This window comes from Cnephaeus nilssonii (assembly GCF_951640355.1).
Source record: "Cnephaeus nilssonii genome assembly, chromosome: 21".
Lineage (NCBI taxonomy): Eukaryota > Metazoa > Chordata > Mammalia > Chiroptera > Vespertilionidae > Cnephaeus > Cnephaeus nilssonii.
Window position 1 is genome coordinate 26,770,547 of NC_137092.1, and position 23,161 is coordinate 26,793,707.

Below are 23,161 nucleotides of genomic sequence, written 5' to 3' on the forward strand. Positions count from 1 at the left end.
TGTGATTAACCAAAGCCAACTTCTGCACCTGGAAGTCACAGTGGCATGAAATTGTAATGTTTCTGATGTCACTCACACATCTCTTTTTCTCTGATAGGTGTTAAAATGGGTAGAGGAAGCAGTGCAGGCCTCCAAAGTCCACCTCTTATCTACAGATCACCTGGAACAGGCTGTAAACACATGGAAAATCCCTTTTGATCCCAGCCTCAAAGAGGTGACTGTGTCCCTGAGTGGCCCTTCTCCAGTGATTGAAATTCGCAATCCTTTAGGTGAGAAATACCAACATCATATAATAAAATACAAAAGCCGTGAAAGGTAAAAAACTTTTTGCACACTTACGTATGTTAACTTAATGCTAACTTTATAAATAAATTAAAAAATGACTGGGGGAGATGTATAAAAATAAACCCTTTTTTTAGTCATAGTTTTGAATTAACATGTGATTTTAAAAGCTAAAACTCCTAATAATGTAAACAGATCAGAGTTAGTAACTTAATTGTACTAAACTACCCCCCCCAAAATATATATAAGTTGAACCTGAAATTATATTTTTGTAATTTATGAAGAAATATTTCAGTATTTTGTTATTTTTAAATGAATCACATGAAAAAACTTTTAAAACAACTAATTTTTTTTACTGATTATCTTCTTGATAAAGTTTAAAATTTTCAGATGACAGTTGTTAAAAAATAAACATATATTTTTATTAGAGTAAAGTGTTAATTTACTTTGCTTCTATATGTTAAAACCCCAAGATTTGGCTTGATTCCATTTCTGGTCAAATATTACTGTAAGACTTACATTTTTTCAAGTAATCTAGTAAAGACAGAAACCTTATTTTTCCTAATATTTTCACTTAGAAATATTTTTTACTTATTGATATTTGCAAAACATTTTTAGTTCCATTTGGCTTTAGTATATGATACATTCTTTTTAAATGATTTTTAGAGATAGAGGAAGGAAGAGGGATAGAGAGATAGAAACATCGATGAGAGAGAAACATCATTGATCAGCTGCCTCCTGCATGCTCCCTCCTGGGAATTGACCCAGTAACCCAGGCATATGCCCTGACTGGGAATTGAACCTGTGACCTCTTGGTCCCTGGGTAAACAGCTCAACTGCTAAGCCACACCTACTAGACTATGATACATTCTCTCTCTCTCTCTCTCTCTCTCTCTCTCTCTCTCTCATCTATTTGTGACTATAAATGTGGAGGGAATAACCAGCTTTCTTACTTTATTTAATTTGAGTCTTAGAAAGTAACTAATACGTTAAAGAAAGCAGCATAAGAAATTGTCCTCAAAGGCCACATTCACACTAGTAATCAAATTGAAATTTATAAAGCAAGCAAAACCTTTTTCTCCAGGTTTTGGCCTTCTACATTGATTTGTCTGGTGATGTAGCATTCCACTGTCATAACATCCATGCCACCCAGGAACGATTTGTGCTTTTTACTACTCGGGTACTTCCAAGTACCTCTTCTCAATGCATTACGTTTCTACTACTTTTAAAGTCATTGCCATTGGCACTGATACTTAAAAAGTCATGAATTACTATAAAGCTTTCGATCAAAACATAGGATCCATATATTTGATTTGTTTATATAACTGCAGGAGTAGTCCATAGGTGAGCCAAGAGTAAAATGAATAACTAAACTATGATTTAACTCCAAATTTGCTTTTTTCCCCTCTAAAATCCAACTATAAGATGCTTCCGATAAATCTCAAATCAATAGGAGATGGTATTACCCTACTTCATTACACTCCCTCCTTTAATTGTTCCTCGAACAATAAAAGCCTCCTCCTGTGCTTTGTGGAACCAGTTAAGGTTTTACACTTTGTGCAAAGATATGCCTTGAGCGATCGCCAAAAAGACATTGATGCCAGTTTACTGTTTTGTCATCGATTAAATCTAAATGTTCCTAGCGACTGCACATAACTTTTCAGTAGCCGTAATAATCGTTACCTAAGATGGCTTTGGAAGCATGGCTATAGTCTGCCAATGGTTATTCTCATTTTAAGATCAAATCAGCATAGCAAGTGAGAATCAGTTACTTCCGTTCCAATGCCCAGAAACCCTAAAATTAAGTTCTTTTTATATATAACCAAAAATAGTGTTTTGAGCTATAGAAACAAATGTCCACTAGGTAATTTATACTGGAAATGTATACAGCTAATATACATCGCTGAAAGAAAGGGTTATGCTTGTTAACTTTACGTCTGTCTTTCAGGGAAGCTGATCAAAAAGGGGTTTGGCCTGAATGAGCTATTGAATATCCATAACTCTGCCAAGGTGGTGAATGTGAAAGAGCCAGAGGCTGGACTGTGGACAGTGAAGGTACTGTTATTGGACAAAGTCTATTTATTATTTTATTTTTATGTCGGCATGTTCTCTAAAGTGTGTACAATAGTTTACTTGTATCTTCTCTTGCAATCATGGACAAGTGCTTTTACCAAGAAGCAATACACATAGTGCATTTGTTGGTCTCTTGGTCACGTGAATTGGGCGTGTTAAGTTTCAATGACCTTGAAGGCATCAGTGCCACCCCAAATACACTTAAAATTCTCAGTTAGTTTTCCTGCCATCAAATCTGTAGATTGATTGTGTTATCTACCTCCTGCCTCTAAAGCAGTGGTTCTCAACCTTTCTAATGCTGCGACCCTTTAATACAGTTCCTCATGTTGTGGTGACCCCCAACCATAAAATTATTTTCGCTGCTACTTCATAACTGTAATTTTGCTACTGTTACGAATCGTAATGTAAATATCTGTGTTTGGTCTTAGGCTCTACAGCAGCGGTTCTCAACCTGTGGGTCGCGACCGCTAGCAGGGTCGCCTAAGACCATCGGAAAACACAGACATTTACATTATGATTCATAACAGTAGCAAAATTACAGTTATGAAGTAGCAACGAAAATAATTTTATGGTTGGGGGTCACCACAACATGAGGAACTGTATTAAAGGGTCGCAGCATTAGAAAGGTTGAGAACCACTGGTCTAAAGCAACAAGAGGGAGACTGTAGAGAATAATGGTTAAGGGGCATAGGCTGTGGTGTGGAAGCCTGGGTTGGAATCTCAGTGCCTCTAAAAAGCTGTATTGCTTTGGGACCGTAGCTTCCCTGTGCCTGGCATTCCTCCTGTGTGATGTGGGGATGTCAAGATTAGTCCTTTATCTTATTAAATTGTGTGCGAGAATGAAATTAAGATGATGGAAATAGAATGCTTAGCATAGTTCCTGTTACAAAGTAAGCACTCAAGTACGGTTAGCTACTGTTATTTGTCGGGTCTCCATCCATTGTTTAACACAAAATGCTACTTGTTTCCTAGAATTACATTTAAGTAGTGTACGTTCACTCTAAGAAAACATTGTACTTTGGCCATCTGGAGGAGAGAACACACAACCGACATTCAAGATACCAGGATACCATAAACCTGGGATCCAGGTCTGCAACTGTGTGTGTGACCCTCTGCGTTAGATTTCTTCTGAGTGCCTTGCCCGTATTTCTCAGACTTTTTCGTGTGCTCTGGCCTACTTCCAACTCCAGTGTCTGTATTTCTGCGTCAGCGCGTTTTCCCCCAGAACAAGAGAAGGCTGTTCTGCTGGGGAATTGCACCCCTCAGGAAAGCTGAGAGAGCCCCAGTTTGTCCACGTGGGCGCAGGATGAACAGCACACCCTTATGGTCTGCTTCCTCTCCTGGGTCGCCTCCCCTCTTCCTGTCCGCACCCTTCGCACCTCCCAGATAAAAGACTTGTTCTAGAGTCCTTGTGGGACAACTCGAGTGAAGAGACCCCTTGCAGCCTTTTCTCCTTGGCTGGCTTGGCTTCCTGCATAAGCCATGGGATTCCTGGGCTCACGCTTTAAATGCTAGAGCTGCTGTGAAAGTGTGTGGGGTGTTATACTATGCACATTGGAATGCCACTTTTGCATTTCAGTTTTTGTCTTTCTTTTTTTTTTTTAATAATACTTGAAATTTCCACTGTAACTCCATTCAAATCCTAGAATATCCGTTCTTTATTCTCAGAACTCTGAGCTTTTGTAGGGAAAGTAGAAACGTAATATTGATTTTTTATTTTTATATTTTGGTGGTGGATAAGATGGAATAAGGGTATAGGTAAGAAGGCGATGTGAAATAATAAAATCTGGGGATTTCTTACTGAATAGACTGGAAATGGCCCCATTTTTCCATTTTATTCACCCAGTTCCTTGCATGTAGTAGTTGTTCAGTAATTATTAAGTGCCTTAGGTTAGCAACAATGAAGTGTTTTGCTGCTATACTTTGGCACATTTGATGTGGTGGTTATTTTGACCAACTTGCACCAAATATTGCTAGTGTTGAGTGCGTCTTTCTGGGATCACAGTAGGAAAGAGTATACGAAATCCTGAGTCTCATTTTTTCTTCATCATTGTAAGCACAATCTAAGCCAGCAGTGTCCTGAGCTAGCTAGTCTATTAAGGCAATTCAGTGTTGCTTTCTGAATAGAACATTAAGGTATTGACCATTAGCAACTTATCATGAGTCTTTGAACTCATTTTCAAGGTGATTTGGATTGCTACCAGTGGTATTTCCTCTAGTACAATTCTTGCCTAGAAGAGGGATAAGGCCTGTCTGTTTTATCTTGTGACTGCCACACCTACTCATTGTCATCTATTCAATAAACACTGGGGTGAGTGCTTGCTCTGGGCAATGTTCCTGATACTGAATGGGAACTAAGCACATTTTAATTGACAATTAGAACAGAAAAGCACTGAAGATTAGTCTGTGAGTGAGGAGGGAGAGGATAAGGTGATGAGGCGCTGGGAACTCTGTTTAGACAAGTCTCTAAGCCCAGTTTCCTATAATTAAGAAAACAATAAGAAGACAGTATTTATTATTATATTATCTTAACTTTATATCTAGTCCTCACCTCTAGTTCTGATGCTACACCATTTCCCGAGTACAATTAGTCGTAACTAAACAAAGGATAAGTGTTACGGGGCAACTTCAAGATAATGAACATATTTGCTCCAAGGTGAAATACCAAAATAATGCCTCGGTTTAATAGTGCGAAGGAAATTGAGCTGAACCTACTGACAGAAATATTGGTGCTGACTTTGGATCTCCCTTTTGGATGGTGAACGAATGATAATGTCTTACATGTGTGCTTTCTCAAGAAGAAAAATGCCTGAGATTAGATAGTGCTGTATATCCCTGGTGCTATCCCCCATGCACTCTGCTATCTGGAAGATGTCTGCTCTATTGGTAGAATTAATAACGGCTTTTGAGTGCTTCGCATATCAATTTTTATCCCAAATATGGAGAACAGTCTATCTATTACTTGACCTTAGCGTGATAGTCAATGGAGCCTCAATCAGTCTTTCTAGTTCTTTTCAATCACTTTCCTTCATACTCTAGCAAATAAAATGTACTTTTAAAAATATATATGTATATATTTTTATTGATTTCAGAGAGGAATGGAGAGGGAGAGAGAGAGAGAAACATCAGTGATGAGAAGGAATCATTGATCGGGTGCCTCCTGCACACCCCACACTGGGGACCGAGCCCACAACCTGGGCATGTGCCCTGACCAAAATCGAACCATGACCTCCTGGTTTGTAGGTCAATGCTCTACCACTGAGCCATGCCGGCCAGACATAAAATGCACTTTTATCCTCTCTCCTACCACATTACTGTTCCTTTTCCTGGAATTCCTTTCCTTCCAACGAATCCCCTAAAGCTTAAATGGCAACACTGTCAGCAAGCCTCATCTGACCTTTTCTCTCTACAATGCTCTCTTTCCCTCTGCCTTCTACTGCAATCTTTCTGCACCTCCCTTTGGATTATTTTCTCCCTCATTTCATATTTATTTCTGGATAGGTTTTTTCTTCTTGTTTTACTGCAGGCCAGATTTTGTCACTATTATGTATACTAGTGCAGTCACAATGCCTGGGAAAGAATTAGATAAGTACTCATGAATAAAAAGTAATATATTCATTCTGACAATATCTAAGGAAGCAGGCCAAGGGGTTGATTTAGCTAGCCTATAGTTGATGTACTGGCACAAAACACTTTAACTTTTCCATGATTTAAAATGCTATGAGAATGGTGTTCTTTTTCCTTCTGTGGTTTCCCTCTGAAACCCTGGTAATTACTTTTCTGTAGTTTATTGGGACACTTTTACTAAAGAGAAACAATGAGTCAACTTATCTGTATAGTCCGTTTAAAAGACTCAGATATTTTCAGTTGCCTCTGAGGCAGGTAAAAGCATGTTAAAAAGAGGTAACTGAAGTTTTATTGCAAATAAAAGAGAAGGCTGTTTTATGTCCCTGAATTCTCATTTGTGGGGAAGCTACAAATCCTGGATCTTATTTCTGAGAAGCAATATAATTTTCCATTCAGGGAGTTATATCTATATATAGAATATTTGAACATAACCACAGAACTCTTGGGCCAAGTTTTGTGTTCTGGTCTTTAAGGGAAACTCCCAGCAAAGATATTAAGTCGTTGTCAGCACCCATTGGATTTAGGTGGTACAAACTGTTTCTATTAGTCTAGGATTATCCAGTGTGATCATGTAACTTAACACATCCCCTGGGGTAGCTTTCCATTAAGTAAATTTGGATAAACTGTCCTGAGATAATCTCCCAAGGAGAGAAGGGAGTGTACCCAACCACACGATTATATTGAGATTTGGAGACTCGTAGAAATATTTTGGTTTTAGATAGCCCTGTTGGTTGCCAGAACCTACCAATGCATTTTCTAAGGATAAGGATATTTTATGCCATACTCAAGTGGCATAAGCTTGTTCAGGAATCATAATTAAATAAGCCTCCAGTCTACAAAGGACCACACAAGAAGAATATTATGCTGGCTTCCAATTATTCTCACCTGGTGACTCTTTTGAATAAACCTGAAGACTACCCCAGGTGTGGTATTTAAAGGGATTAGGTGAAGCATTAATTCAATGTTTTGGGTCAATGGAATATTTTGTAGATTTTTTTCCTGGAAAATTTCCCAATTGTTTTGGTCTGCCAATATCAGAGTGTCAACCAAATGGAATGTTTCCTTTTTTAATAAAAGGATATCTGTACACATGTGTGTATATAAATGAGTATGTTTGTACATATATTGAAATAGTTTATTCTATGCTTTGGGTACATTTATCTCCTTATATCACATTTCTCTGAACATACAGTGCCTCATAAAATGATAGTATTTAAATCTAGCTGGCATTATTATATCTTTGTGTCTGGCACAGTGTCCAGTAAGTTCTCATTAAATATCTGATTGAAACCATAATATTCTTTCATTTGTAAAGAATGGCCTGTCATTTAAGAACAAATACTTTGAAAAGAGCTGGGCATCTATTGTAATTCAAGATCTACTACTTAATATCTTTTTTACCTTGGAGAAATGACCTAACCTCCCTAAGTCTGAGAAAAAGGGGGAGGGAATGCCTACTTAATATTGTCATGATTAAATTAGATGTTGGTAAAGTACTTAAATGGGTTTTGGACACATGAATAATAAAATTAATTGAATTATTCTTTTTGAATATGTGTAAATTTAATCTACACTTTCTATTAATGCAGATACACACAGTTTTTTAAAAAGATTTGGACTTGTTGATTATTTTATGAAACATTGAAACTCTTTAGGAGCAATGAAAGCCAGCCCTATTAGTTACATTTTAATTCAGTTTATAAAAGGGCAGCCTTCACACTTAGTACTAGGAGGAATTCTCACTGGCTCCATACAAGGAAGTTAATTCTCTCCAATGGTCCAGGTCCTGGGGGGGTTGACATGACCTTCTACTTCACACAGTCACCCAAGGTAAATTATGGAGGCACCACCATAATTTAGAACAGGAAGCTTCTTCACTTACTTTGTTGGGGGAACAGATGGGAGAATGTACATTGAATTTCAAAAAAAAAAAAAAAAAAAAAGGAAGAGGAGGAGGAGGAAGAAATATGTTACTTCTGAGATGAGACAGACATCTGTGAGTAATAGACACCCTTCACACCCTTTATATCACATTGGCCAGAACTATTATCATGACCTAATAACAGGCTGAATGAAGCTGGCCCATAATGGCTCATGGAGAGTCAATCATGCACGTTCTCTTCCCATATCTGTGTTCAGTGGCATCATGTTGGGAGCTTTAAATCAGCCATGATGGTAGCATTTACACCACAGAAATTGGAAAATGACAAAAATTAGGAATTTCTTTTTTTAAAAAAATATATTTTTATTGATTTCATAGAGGAAGGGAGAGGGAGAGAGAGATAGAAACATCAATGATGAGAGAGAGTCATTGATCGGCTGTCTCCTGCACTTTCCACACTGGGCATTGAGTCCACAACCTGGGCATGTGCCCTGACCAGGAATCAGACCATGACCTCCTGGTTCATAGGTCGATGCTCAACCACTGAGCCATACCAGCTGGGCAGGACTTTCTTTTTTCGAAGAGTAGTTTGACAAAACTCCTCTTACCTGACCCCTCTAAAATGAAAGTGTATTTAGAAATGTAGAATGGCAAACGAATAGTTGGAGGGTATTATTGTCTTCTATGCCAAATCAACCCAGAGATTATGCTATCCTAAAATGCTGTGCACAGCCTTAAGTATTATAGAAAGAGTATTGGACTTGAAATAATTGCAATTTAACATGCTGTGAAGACCTAGGCAAGTACTCATTTCTTTGAGCTTCAGTTTCTTTATGGTGCTATAAAATAATCTTTGGAAATAATAGGATTTTAGGAGATAATGTATGAACATGCTTAGCATAATGCTTCTAGAAAAATTCAAAGAATTCTTGATGAATCTGACATTGGCTGGTCCTAGGAGAATCTAAGGGAAAGCCGTGACATTGGGATGACTTTAATATTTATTAAACTTACATGTATTAAGTGCCCATTGAGTAATATTTTGTAGGTGGTGAATATGACATAAGATATCCCCTTAAGGGACTTGCAATATAGAGAGAGATTTAATAGCCCTTCATCCTTAAACTCAGAAGTAGACCCGTCTGCAATAGAGCTGACCAAGAAGATTAACAGGAGCAACTAGTTTTCCATGGAGCTCTCCATGGTGCTTGCTCAATGGGACCTCAGCCTGATCCTTCATTCACTCCAATTCAGAAACCTGGGCTCTGGTCCACTCTGCTCCTCTTACTGCTTTGTGAATCAAGGTTCCCTACTGACAGTTATATTTGCCAATAGACATCTAGTACAACCTCATATTTGCCCTGGTTTAGCTTGCATTGCAGCAGCTTGTGTAATTCTAGCCCTGACCCTTTGACACTTGACCATGACATTCTAACGCAGAGCAGTAATGTAGCTCATTATATTATATATTGTTTGAAATACAAGTGAGTCAATTTTTATGCACAGCTGCTCTATATTAATCAGGATAATGGTAGCAAAGGACATCACAAATAAACCAAAATTATGTCTTAAAAACATAGTAAAAAGAAAAAAAGAAACTAGTTGTTAAAAATGGTCTCTGCAATTATCATTCTTTAATCATTCTCTTAAAATACTGCAACAATATTAGGACAATATTTTAGGAACATAAAACATCACATTAAATCTCTTGGTGAAAACCACCATACTTTATTATGTTAGTCTTTTTTTTTTTTAAAGTAAGCTGTTATTTTCCTGTTTCTTAGCTGAGCTCCCTTTTTCAAATTTTAGTGCAATAGGAACATAAAAGTTTTAGGTATAACGATAGTAAAACAAACCAGTAAATGAAAAAAGAAAAAAGGAAAAACAAGTCTTAACATATACAAAATGCATTCTGTACAGCAGACTAAATCTTTTATATAAATTGTCACTTTTCATCTTTAAAAAGCCCCTGTGAGACAGTACCATTATTTTCCTTAAAGGCACAGATACAGCAGGTGGCAGAGCCAGGGTGTGAACACAATGGGGTTTCAGAAAACAACTTTTGCCGCTACATGTGCCATGCATTTCTCATGATTATCTCAATGGATTGGGTTACGCTGGTTTCAGTTAAGGCTGCTTTATCGTAGGGGACTTTCTGATGAGCAAGGCAACTAACAATGATATATGATGTCAGTGAATAAATAAAAATCAGCTCATCATAATATGGACCATTTGTCCTCACATGAAATCAGTAGGCAATAGTGTCTTCAATAAAACTGTACATTATCTAAAGCAGCTGAAATTAGTAGAAAGGTTTTTTTTTGTAATCTTAAAGGAAATCCCTTATTAAAGTAGGATCATGATCCTTAGGTTCCTTTTTGAGTGTCCATTATATACGATTCATAGCATGTTTTCCTTTTAAAATAATGGAATAAGTGGCACTATTGAGACCTTTCCATTTACACACACAATCCTTTGTAACCCTTAAGAAATTGAGCCCTCGTAGTTAGCAGCAGCATTTACGCTAAGAATACAACACTGTTTTAATGAAGATGTGTTTTTTTCTTTTTCCTCACTCTTATGTGCTTTTCCTTTGAGTTCCTGCAGGTTCTGCTCAATGGGAATAAATTTAGTAGTAACAGGAACATATCTCTTCACCCTTCCTCTCCTCATTGCCAAGTAATAAGAAGCCGCGGTGATTTAGGGAATACCGAGTAGCTAGCATTCTGTCCTTGCTGATACCTAAATACGTGTTGAAACTCTGGTACCTGTTAGGTGCCCTGGTGTTATCCTGTGAATGCTCTTCTCTCACTCCCATCTTCTGCTTCAATGCTGCTATCACATAGTTATCTGTACAGCGGTGATACTGTTGACATCTCTCTGATAGAATTGGCATGAGGATTAAATAAGCCCATGTATTTAAAGAGTCTGGGCATGGAGAACATAACCAATAAATGGTAGTGTTATTGTATCCGGTGGCCCTAATCCAAATTACTTACTACTTATGCACACATCCAGTACTTAGTATCCTTCGCCATTTAGTTCAGTCATCACCCCCTTTTAGGAGATTTTAGCTGAACTTTCAGGCTTCTAATGCTCCTTTTATGTATTTCTGTGTACATGGTATTTATTTCAATCACTACGTGGTACTAAATGTTTTTGTTGATGCATCTGTCCCCCTCACTGGCCATGAGCTCTTAAAGCCCGAGGACCATGTTGCACTCAATTTGTGTCTGAAGCAGCGAGTGCTTGGGCTGGGACTCTGCTGAGCTGAGCCGTGTTGGTTGGCTGAGGTCAGCTGCCCTGTCTGTATCTCCTCAGAGGCACTGAGAAAGTAAACATCTTTCTTAATGTACCTGAATGGTGTTTGGGGGAGAAGATTTAGCCATTAATTCATTTCCTCAGTATTTGCTGAGCATCCATCATGGTTCATACAGTCAAAGAAACTAAGATCCATGTCTTCATAGAACTTTTACAGATTTACTGAAGGCTCCCTCACCAGTGACTCTTTCACCATTGGGCATGCAGTGCATTACTGAATTGTATTTCAGAGCAGTCCCCTGGGACATGGATCATAAAACATGCATTTAAGTTATAGGATCATAGTTCAGTTCAGAATACTGAGTTCAGAGCCTCAACTATTGGACATCGATCTCAATAAGCACCCTGCAGTTTCCAATACTGGTGTTCCGTGTGACCGGTACCCTGGATCAGCTGCTGATGGGGTTTGTCATTTGAACATTTTCAGACTTCCAGCAGTGGACGGCACTCCGTTCGCATCACCGGCCTCAGTACTATTGATTTCCGAGCTGGTTTTTCCCGAAAGCCCACCCTGGACTTCAAGAAAACAGTCAGCAGACCAGTGCAAGGTTTGTATGTGCATATTGCTTCAAACTGACATAGTAGAGATCCAAGCGAAAATATTTCTCAGAATGTCTGTGTTTTTATGATTCTCACCAGTCAATAAAATTGGGAAACAGAGAACATCTTTAAACATGATTGCACTCTTGGCCTAGTCACTGTTTTCCAGCGTGTAGTCCCAAGACCAGTGGTACTGAAATCTCTCAGGGAGATGCTCAGAAATTAAGATTCCTGTGCCCTGCCCCAGATCTCCTGCATCAGACCCACAGGAGGCAGGGCCTAGGCATATGTACTTCCAGGAGTATCCCAGTTGATTGCTATACTTACTAAACTTTGAAAACTACTGACCTAGATCTTGAGTCTTTCTCTTACTAACATCTATAAACTGATTTGTTGTCAAGGTGCAAAGGTAAATTGTGTATGTATATATGGCTAAAAAGTTAAAGATATTATATATCATTATATGTTTAAAGGTAAAATTATTGCAGATTTTAAAGTTTGTTCTTCCTCTTATTTTACTTATGCATGATTATTTAGAGCTATAAAAAAAAGCTCAATACTACTGTGACTCTTGAAAATTTTTTTCTGGTTTTTCATTTATTTTTATTGCTGTAGTTATTGAAAGGATACAAATAGTGAACTTTAAAAATATTCATGTGATCAAACATCACATAACAGTATTCACAATTATAATTTTTCTACATATAAAGATAGTTAATAGACTACAGAATAATCACTTGGGATTCCCTAAGTACCTCTGGCCATGAATAAACTATTTTAATGTGGAAAAGACTATAACTTGGCCACACTTTATAGGACAATCGGCAGTACTCATACTTATGGTACTTATTATCTGTTATTATTATAATGCAAAAACTTACTTCATATCACACCTCATTTGAATATTACTTGTAAATAATAACCAAGTCTTTCTCTTCTAGGAATCCCTACCTATGTGCTTCTGAACACTTCCGGAATTTCCGTCCCAGCTAGAGTAGATCGTCTTGAACTTCTGAGTATCTCAGGCAGTTCTCTGAAGACTATTCCTGTCAAATATTACCCAGATCGAAAACCTTATGGCATATGGAATATTTCTGACTTCATACCACCAAACGAAGCTTTCTTCCTCAAAGTAGCAGGTTATGATAAGGACGATTATCTCTTCCAGAGAGTATCAAGTGTTTCCTTTTCTAGTATCGTCCCAGGTGAGACATCATTTCATTCAATACTGGAGTATAGATAGCTTAAGGTAGGGGTAGGCGGGATGAAGTGATGTAGTCCTGTAGGTAAAGAACAGACTATAAAGTTAAAAATAATATCCTCACATTGTTACTGGGTTACTGATTTGATGAGCGTTTACACATAGGCTATGTAATCTTTAGCTTTTCTTAACTATGAAATAGCACATCAGAGTTTCATGTTAAGGCTCCTTGATTATAAATCTGAACATTTTGATTATGTCAATCAATGTAAGAAGTCAAACTGGGAAATTCTGGTGCTCTTAGTCTCTCTACAAAGCCTGGCATGTATGTTTAATGTTTGAATAATCTAAGTGGTTGGCAAACTGCAGCTCGCGAGCCACATGCGGCTCTTTGGCCCCTTGAGTGTGGCTCTTCCACAGAATACCACGGCCTGGGTGAGTCTCTATTGAAGAAGTGGCGTTAGAAGAAGTTTAAGTTTAAAAAATTTGGCTCTCAAAAGAAATTTCAATTGTTGTACGTTTGATATTTGGCTCTGTTGACTAATGAGTTTGCCGACCACTGATCTATCTAAATGGACTAGTGTTAATATATAAATGTTTATGTGCAATTGTCAGAAATACTGTAAACAATTGGTAATGATTCTGCCTTTAAGTGGTAGGTTGGTTTGTTAGTTAATTAGAAAATTAGCTACTTATATGTTTGCTATTACCTAGAGATGAGATCATAGCTTAGAGATTATTTGGAGGCATCAGGTAGCTTTTTAATTTGTATTTGAGCTACTTCTTAGCACTGATGACAATTCTGATCAATATTTTAGCATTGTAGACAAAGATGTAGGATTGTTTCTAATATTGTCCCATTGTATGAAGGAGCAACATTTATCATTTATACATAAGGCTGTGATTTGGGGTATTAGGAACAGCTCTATAGCTATTGTTTAAAGTTGTAAAAATGATGAGAATAGAACCAACATCAATGTTTTCTAATTTACAGTATTCAAAGTTAGTTGTTTCAGCCCCTAAATTGAATACTTTAAAATCTATTGTATTCTTAAAAATGAATTTTTCCATTCTTTTTAGAAAAATAATCACCCTATAAATTCAATTATAAGATGTGAGTTCTCTTCAAATATTTAATTTTTGAAATAAAAATGTTTTCAAAATTGATGATATAGTGTAACTAATTTGGTAGCTTTTTTTTTTTTTTCTATCCTGGTAGTATCAAAAATAATGCCCCATCTTAAAATCAATGGAGTCTTAGATTCAATGAATACTTTAGTAAGGGGTTCATGAAAACATTGAAATTAATAAGCTTTTAACAAAGATAATTAAAGTGATTTTAGGAGATTTAGATTAATTGGAATACAGAAGATTTACAGGAAAAATTAAGGTATGAAGATTTTGAATGGCTTACCAGGAAGTACTCAATATCATTGTAACCTTCTCACCCATGTTCTTTTTTCCCTAGATGCTCCCAAAGTTACAATGCCTAAGAAGACCCCAGGATACTACCTGCAGCCTGGCCGACTTCCCTGCTCTGTTGAAAGTCTTTTGCCCTTTACCTTGAGCTTTGTCAGAAATGGACTCAAACTCGGAGTAGACCAGTATTTAAAGTGGGTACATGTTTCTATTAATAATTGATAGCATTAAACATCTAAATAGAAATAATACTTATTTGTAAAAGATATTTATTTTAATGTGTTTTTTACTGGAAATTCTCATGTACTTGCTCTATGGTCTTGGAATATAGCAGTGATCAAAACAGACACAGCTCTGCACCCTTGTGGAGTTTGTATGTGATGGAGGAAGACATCAAAGAGATGCTAAATATAGTATCCTACCTAATAATAGAGTAATATGCAAATTGACCGAACCTTCGCTACACCCACCAGCCACGCCCACCAGCCACGCCCACCAGGAAACCGTCGCAGGGACATTGGGGTGCGGCGGAGCCCAAGGCCGGGAAAGCCTCGGGCGGAGGCTTTCCCGGCCTTGGGCACCAGCGGGGAGCCTGCACGGATCGCAGGCAACAACCAGGGGGTCGGCTCCTATGATCCTTAGCAGGGACGCTGGGGTGCAGCAGAGCCCCTGAAAGAAGGCAGAAGGCGGTGGCCACAGCCAAGGCCTGGGTCCCCGGTGCCGGCAGAAAACTGGTGCAGGCAGCCAGGTGAATGAAGGTCTATTGCACGAATCTTCATGCAAACGGGCTGCTAGTCTATACTCATAAAAGGGTATATGCAAATTGGTCACGATGCCCTCACAGTAACAACCAATCAGCAGGCTGCATGGAGCAACAAGGCTGTCAGGGGGGTTAGCGAGGGACGACCAAATGACTGACCAGCAGGCAGCATGGGGCAACCAGGCTGGCAGCGGGGGGCAGTGAGGGGCAACCAGGCCAGCAGAGGGGGGCAGTGAGGGGTGACCAGGCTTGGTAGAGGGGGGCAGTGAGGGGCAACCAGGCCTGCAGGGGAGGTAGTGGGGGGCGACCAGGCTGGCAGGGGGGCAGTGAGGGGCAACGAGGCCAGCGGGGGGGTGTAGTTGGGGGTAACCAGGTCAGCAGAGGACAACCAGGCTGGCAGAGGGGGCACTAAGGGGTAACCAGGTGAGTGGGGGGGGCCAGTTAGGGGTGACCAGGCTGGCGGGGGGGGGTAGTTAGAGGCGATCAGGCTAGCAGGCAGAGGCAGTTAGGGGTGATCTGGCTGGTAGGGGGGCAGTTAGGGGCAATCGGGCAGGCAGGCAGGTGAGCAGTCAGAAGCTAGCAGTCCCAGATTGTGAGAGGGATGTCCAACTGACGGTTTCGGCCCGACCCCAGGGATTGGAGAGGGTGCAGGCTGGGCTGAGGGGACCCCTATCCCCATGCACAAATTTTGTGCACTGGGCCTCTAGTGTTAATATATAAATGCTAGAATACATTCAAGAGTTGACTTAGGTTCTAGAGAACCTGAGTTTTATACAATTCGAGGGTCCCTTGTTAAATCAAAGAATTACAAGTTATGAATACAAAGTTAGGTACTGAGCCTTGGAAGGGTCCTTGCTAATGAGAGGTCCTGTTATTGGCGTCCAGGTAAACAGGTCTCTGAATCTGATGGAAAGTTTTAGGATCAGTGAATGTGATCAATGTTAAGGCAAAGGTAGAGCAGGTTAATTGGGATGAGTAAGGCTAGTAGGTCAGGTGCATGTGGTTTTGGCCAAGCTAATCATTTTCTTGTTTTCTTTTGTTAATCCTCACCCAAGGATATTTTTCTATTGAATTTTAAAGAGAGTGGAAGGGAGAGGGAGAAACAGAGAGAAAGAGAAACATTGATGTGAGAAAGACCCATCGATTGGTTGCCTCCCGCAGGTGCCCCGACCAGGGCCAGAGATTGAGCCTGCAGCCGAGGTACATGCCCTTGACCAGAATCGAATCTAGGACCTTTCAGTCCGCAGGCCGACGCTCTAACCACTGAGAAAAACTGGCTAGGGCTACCAAGTTACGATTAAAAAATTCAGGATAAGGGGCATTTGTGCAAAGAACTGAACATAGTTGCAGAGATGTATGCAGATATCCGTGAAGAGTGTGCGCACACCAGGACCAGCAAGTGCACATGCCCGAAGGCTGGAGTGAGCAGGGGTTGTGGGGAAGAAAGACAGGAAGGAAGCCATTGTGGCCGGAGCCCCGTGAGCCTGGAGGAGAAAGGCAGAAGACGAGGTCAGGGAAAAGTGGCATGTGCTGGGGGTGGGTTGACAGGTGGCCACTGCATACAGGGGTTGGCAAAAGTAGGTTCACAGTTATGAGTACATGAAACAGAGTTTATTTTTGTATTATTATTTATTAATTATGGTATTATTTTCCATAAGAACAACTGGAAACCTACTTTTGCCCCACCCTGTAAAACAGGGGGAGTGGGCCAGAGGGCACCAACTGTCCTTGTGAAAATGGGTACCTTTTTTAGACAAATATCCGTAATCTAATAAAAAATGAAGTAGGCCTTGAAAACTGGAGGGTGATTTCTGGAAAATGTTTTTTTGTTAGTTTGTTTGTTTGTTTTTGTTTATTTTTCAAACTTAGAATGAAACCAACTACATTTTCGAAAAAACTCTAGGAATTATTTTATAAAACTCTCCTACTGTGAGTTCAGTATTAATATAAGTAACTTCCATAAGATGTTAAATATTTGAAATTCTTCGTTTATGCAGTCTCTTTATGAGGTGATTGTTTTAAGTCAAAACTATGGCAGAAATGTTCCTTATAAATTTAGAAACTTTTCCATTACTTAAAGATTGAACTGCAGTATTTCCTGCCACTTTTTTCTCACATAGTATATCTTGACGATTTACTTAGCTACATATTTAATAACCATAAATCAAACACAACTGACCAGGATATCCAATGAAGCTACATAACTGACTGATGAAATCAAACCACTCTGCTTCATGTTGAAAGCGTAACATTTTTCAAAGACACGGGGTTCTTTATAAACACTAATTCCATGCAGTTTCTGGGAGGTAAGCCACAAGAATTCTTTCTCTCATTTTTCCAGCTCTGTGATGCAGAGATGTGACATGCCTTTGCTGACACATATTAAAGCTTTTTGGATGGGAGAGGCTAAAGACAGAATTAGGTGTGGGTGATGATGGATTGATACTCTAACCCCGATTCACTCGCCCATCTCTGATTAGATTTCCTAATAATGTGAGACTTAGGGCTGAATCTTTGTTATGTGCGTCACTGTGGTCACTAGGGGATGGAAGGTAATTAGTTTGCATTAACAGCATAGCACATTTTTATTTATGGTCCTTCCCCTATTCTAAAGGCCATTCCTTCAAAACTTTTTACTTGCGGCCATGTTGTCTTAATGTCAACTGAGAAGGCTACGTGAAAGAAAAAGTGATTTTCATGTAATATTGAATAAATGAGAGAGGAACTAGAATAACTGTAGAGAGTATTCTTCAAGCAATCTGTACGCTGGTGACGTGCCTTGGAACAAATGACTTCTTTCTGGATCTCAACGTCTCTTTTTTATAACGAGGAACTAGAAGAATTGTCACTTTCTGCTCTAAATTACCATATGTCATGTTTTTGATGAATCCTAATGCGTGTTTGCCTCTGAAGTGGGCCCCTGCAGAGGACACAGAAGACTCATGTATTTTAAGTTTCTGCCTTCCTGGCACTGACTAGGTTCTCTAGACCAGGGGTAAGGGAACCTTTTTTCTGCCAAGGGCCATTTGGATATTTATAACATTATTCGAGGGCCATACAAAATTAATCAACTTAAAAATTAGCCTGCTAAAAATAAATTAGCCTGCTATATTTGGTCAAACATTTCATTAACTCACCCCTAATGCCTTGGCAGGGCCAGACTAATTTCGTGGGTCTGATACGGCCCTCAGGCCAGACATTCCCCACCCCTGCTCTAGACAATGGCATTTATAAAGTCGGGTGTGGTGTACTGCTGTTCAACATTCAAGATGCAGCTTAGGTGATCAGTACAGCATCGAGTCCAGTCCGAGTCCGTTTTCCTCTGCATATGACAATAAGGACCCCTGGCACCCGGCACATACACAATGGAAGGAAACAACATGAACTGAATAGTCACAGTTGCTAAGGCATATGGGCCAGTGGTATTGTCTAGTTTCTGACTTTTGTGATGATGGGAACCTGTGCCTTAACTTTCCCTTACCCACTGTAGGTTAGTGCTGACTGTGCACTAGGGGCTCAGTTATTCCTCCACGGTTGTTTGATGGTGGGTGTGGTGCCCTTGCAGGGCGGGAGACCTGGAGTTATTGCCGTGGGTCATTATTTCTGACTTCAGTGGAAGGTGTCCTGACTCTGCAGTGAGGTTTTCATCTCAGCTCTATCTAGAATGATTAAAAAGGTTATAAATAGTATGGATGGTTGTAAGAAAAAAACTATGAAAATATTTATGCATTTCATTCATATTTTTTACAGTTATTTCAATCATATTTCAAAACAAAATAATGTCTGTTTTATAGATCATTGTAATCTTTACATGTAAAGATTACAATATGTAAAGATTACACACACACACATATATATTGATTTCAGAGAGGAAGGGAGACGGGGGAGAGAGAGAGAAACATCAGTGATGAGAACCAATGATTGGCTGCCTCCTGCACACCCCACACTGGGGAATGGAGTTTGTAACCCAGGCATGTGCCCTGGATTATTATAATCTTTTAAATAGGGATTGAACTTCTATTATTTAGACACTTCCAGAAAATTAGATATCATGATATATAATTTGAACAGTATTAGAGAACAAAATATAAATATTTATTAAATGAATGAATACACAATATAGCAAAGGGATTTTTTTTTTATCTAAATGATAAGTTTAACTATAAAATTTAATTATTTTTCTTTTTCTAAATGTATACATAGGTTGAACCAGATGTGGTATATAGCCTTATATAGAACTTCTATGTAAGAAAGTTAAAGAGTATTTATCTTTTTGGAATAAAAAAGTCTGGCTCTGGTCAGTTTTGTTTAGTGGTTAGAGCGTCGGCCTGCAGACCCAGGAGTCACAGGTTCAGTTCCTGGTCAAGGGCATGTACCTCGGTTGCAGGTTCCCCAGCCCTGGTTGGGGCACATGCGGGAAGCAACCGATTCATGTGTCTCTCTCACTTCGGTGTTTCTCTCTCCCTTGCCTCCCTCCCTCCTACCCTCTCTAGAAATCAATGGAAAAATATTCTCGGGCGAGGATTTTAAAAAAAAGTATTTTCTATCTTTAAACTGGTTGAATTGCTTTGTCTAAGAACCTCACTAAACATGTCCAAAAACTGGGAATGATCAGGAAGGAGAGAGGGTTTAAGCAGTATTTCTCTAACAGCTCTTTATCTTATACTTTGACACAGCCAGACAATATTTCTGTGTAGAATTTTATAATCTCCATAACTTATTGTCTTTGGTGTGTCTTTGTTCAGTGTAGAGAAGCTTAACTTTCTAATTGAAATATAAAAGCTGTTCAGTTTTAAGCTAGAAAGAACTCTGCAGCTTAATCAATTTATTCATTTTTTAATTTATTGATTTTAAGAGAGAGAGAGAAAGAATCATCAATTTGTTGATCCACTTAGTTATGCATTCATCGCTTGATTCTTGTATGTGCCCTGACCAGAGATGGAACCTGCAACCTTGGCGTATTGGGATAACAGTCTAACCAACTGAGGTACCTGGCCAGGGCTTATTTTCTTTATGGTGTTCTTTTGGGTGAAGACTTCAGAACAAATAGTGGAATCACTGCTTTCTACTGGGTCATGTTTTCATAGTAACTAGAAATGTTTCTGTTTTCTTACCCCAGAGAATCCGCCAGTGTGAGCTGGGATATTGAAAAGGTCACTTTGTCCGACGAAGGCTCCTATGAGTGCATCGCTGTCAGCAGCGCAGGGACCGGACGGGCACAGACATTTTTTGATGTGTCAGGTGATTACCACTGGTTGCTTTGCAGTTGGCTGGGTATGAATGCAGCTATGGAAATGGAATGTTTGCTCATCCTGGCCTCACCACCTATTCGCTGTGTGACCTTCCTTGGGCCAATTACTTAAGGACTCAGTGTCTTGGAGTCCCTTTTATAAAATGACAGTAACAGTAACAGTGTCACATGGCGAAAGTGTGAGGGTTAAATGACATAGTATATATAATACACGTAGAGGAGAGTTTGGCACATAGAAACACTTAATAGACTTTAGCTATTGTTATTATTTTGCTATTGTTGTTATCATTATTGCTATTGTAGAGACTTAATAACTCACTTTTCTAATGGCCATGTAGCATTTTCCTTTGAAAAAAATGAAATTTGAGAAAAGGAAGGGATCTGTTCTGATAATATTAAGGTTAATCTTTCTGTTTCCTTCTCCCCTGTTCATAATGAGCACAGTGCTTTCATGAGTGGGTCCTGACATAGAAAGTGATCAGATTTAAGAAACACTGGACCTCAGTGGCTACAATTCTGGTGTATTGAAGGACAGAAGAACGGCTCCTGATTTCACATTTAGATAGTGTGTTTCCTATGACTGACTGGGAGGCAAGGCTCAAACTATTTTATCAGATAGATTATCTTCTAGTGAAAAAAATTTATTTGCCTCTAATCTTCCAGAATTCTTAGGAAACAAAAGAAACTGCCATGTCTAATCAATGACCAGAATTTACGCCACTTGGTCAGCACATATTTAGAATCGGTTGCATTGTTTTGACTGAATTATTTTCTGCCTGCCTTGTAGACTAGCGTTGCTGAGTGTTTAATAGCAAGTCCATCCTGACCTCAGTGTGGCTGCTGAGTGTCTGTACCTGTTTTTAGCACTGATGTGTATTTTCTTGAGACCATTTAAGACAAAAGAAGCTTTATAATTGCAGGACAGTTCAGAAGACTTACGTTTGTTATAAGTCCAAGCTGAACTTTAAAACAGAGGCGTGCAAGCGTGTTCTCCTTGTAGTAAATTATTTGTATTCTCTTATTCTTAGAAAAATAAAGTTTGTCCTCTGGAACAATTTAGCAAGTTGACATGCATCATAAAGCATTCATGGTTTTTCATCTCCAGTAATTATGCAAAGTTCTGGAATTGTGTCAACATTCCCCAGCTTCTGGGAAAACAAACACTTGAGCACTTGAGTTGCTTTCCCAGCAATATTCATGAAGGGAAGGACAACAAGGGAAAGAGGTTGGAGTGAGTTGATCCAGACATCTCGCATAAATAACTGGGAAGTGCCAGTTAGAACTTATGAACTGACTGTGGAGAGTTTGGCTCTCTGGTGTCAGCAACTTCTGTATGTGTGTTCTACACAGGCCCTTCTAGTAGGACTCTGTGCCAGCCAAGCATTGGTATCACTCGGAAATTGGACTGTGCCTAAGCCAGTTTTCAGGAATTCTGTCCCGCTTAGTCAGTTATGAAAGAAGGAGGCAGAAGCGTCGGTGGTAATGGCAGTGACTATAACCGCAGAAGTGGCGAGCAAGTGCCCCTTTAGACTTGGAAGAGTGGACATTTCTTTGGGGGCTAACTTTTGCTTAACCAGCCAGCCTCAAATCCACACCCACTTCTGAATCTTCCCTCTCATTGGCTGAGGCCCCCTGTGCAGCCACCCTACTTTGTGGTCTTCAGAAAGGTTTTGATAGAGTGTGAACACATGCACCCAAATAACCTCTTCCACGTCTTTGGTGGGTCTTGTATATTAGAGTCATAGAATCATGCCGTGTATGTTAGCATCAGAGAACCTTAGCACTAGGAGGAGTCTTTATGATTACCAAATTCAGTCATCTCATTTTTCAAATAGGGAAACAAACCCTCTGTGTAAATTGGCTTATCTGAGGTCACACCAGTAGTTAGGGGTAGAACTAGGCAGCGTATGTTTGCTGGCTTTAGCAAATAAAAACAAAAGATGCCCAGTTAAACTCGAATTGCATGTAAGTGTGTCCCAGATATTTCATGAGATCTAGTTGTACTAAAACAATATTTAATATTTATCCGGAGTTCAAATTTAACAAAGCATCCTGTATTTTGTCTGTCAAACCAACCAGACTCTAGTCAGAGCCTCCTAACATTGCCATGTACTCTTTCCATTTGATTCACTGGCTGTTTTCAGAAGAGATTTTAAAAACGTAGCAGAATGACAAAAATACATTTATTTTTTACAATTTAAAATAGCAGATAGTCCTCTAAAAATGTTTGGAAACAAGGATAAGTAAAGGAAAATCTGGAGTGTATACACATTTCTTTCACTCAGAGATAACCACTATGGTTTTGGCATATTGCTTCCAAGTTTCATTCTAGGCTTATGATATTCATCTACACTTACATACCATTTTAAATAAAGAAGGAAAGTTTGAATATCTGATACTCTTTTATAGTTAAACCAAAACAGACATGTGGGTTTCAAGCTAGCATAGCTCACCACAGATTTTATTGCTGTATTATTACTCAATGGTGGCTTGCTACAGCAGATCATTGAAAGCGTTTGGGCAGAATGAGCTTTAGAGGGGCATTTAAATTTATTCTCAAACCTAATCCAAGTATGAAGTGACTCTAAAAATGTTGGTTAAATAGTTAATTAGGAATTGGCTTTTGACCACATCTGAAATGTGCATGCATTCGTCAATGCCTTTGTGTACGTGGCTCTGTGTATACAATGTCATTAAAGGCCTATTCCTATGGTTAGCTTGACCTTCTTAAATAAAAATGTTCCCATTCTTTCTGGGGGAACATTTGTCTTACTTTACTGTTGTAGTATTATATTTTCTTAATGA

The 23,161-nt window shown here is 39.0% G+C and overlaps 1 protein-coding gene across 2 annotated transcripts in view; it reads left to right on the plus strand.

Annotated features, from left to right (window-relative positions):
* The window catches only part of HMCN1 (hemicentin 1), a 379,828-nt gene that overhangs the window by 146,959 nt on the left and 209,708 nt on the right, over positions 1-23,161 (plus strand). For both annotated transcript variants that reach the window (XM_079760677.1, XM_079760678.1), the window contains exons 5-10: positions 98-269; positions 2,231-2,337; positions 11,613-11,733; positions 12,667-12,930; positions 14,395-14,539; positions 20,225-20,346. In XM_079760677.1, coding sequence (XP_079616803.1) covers positions 98-269; positions 2,231-2,337; positions 11,613-11,733; positions 12,667-12,930; positions 14,395-14,539; positions 20,225-20,346 — 931 coding nt within the window. The remainder of the gene's footprint in view (positions 1-97; positions 270-2,230; positions 2,338-11,612; positions 11,734-12,666; positions 12,931-14,394; positions 14,540-20,224; positions 20,347-23,161) is intronic.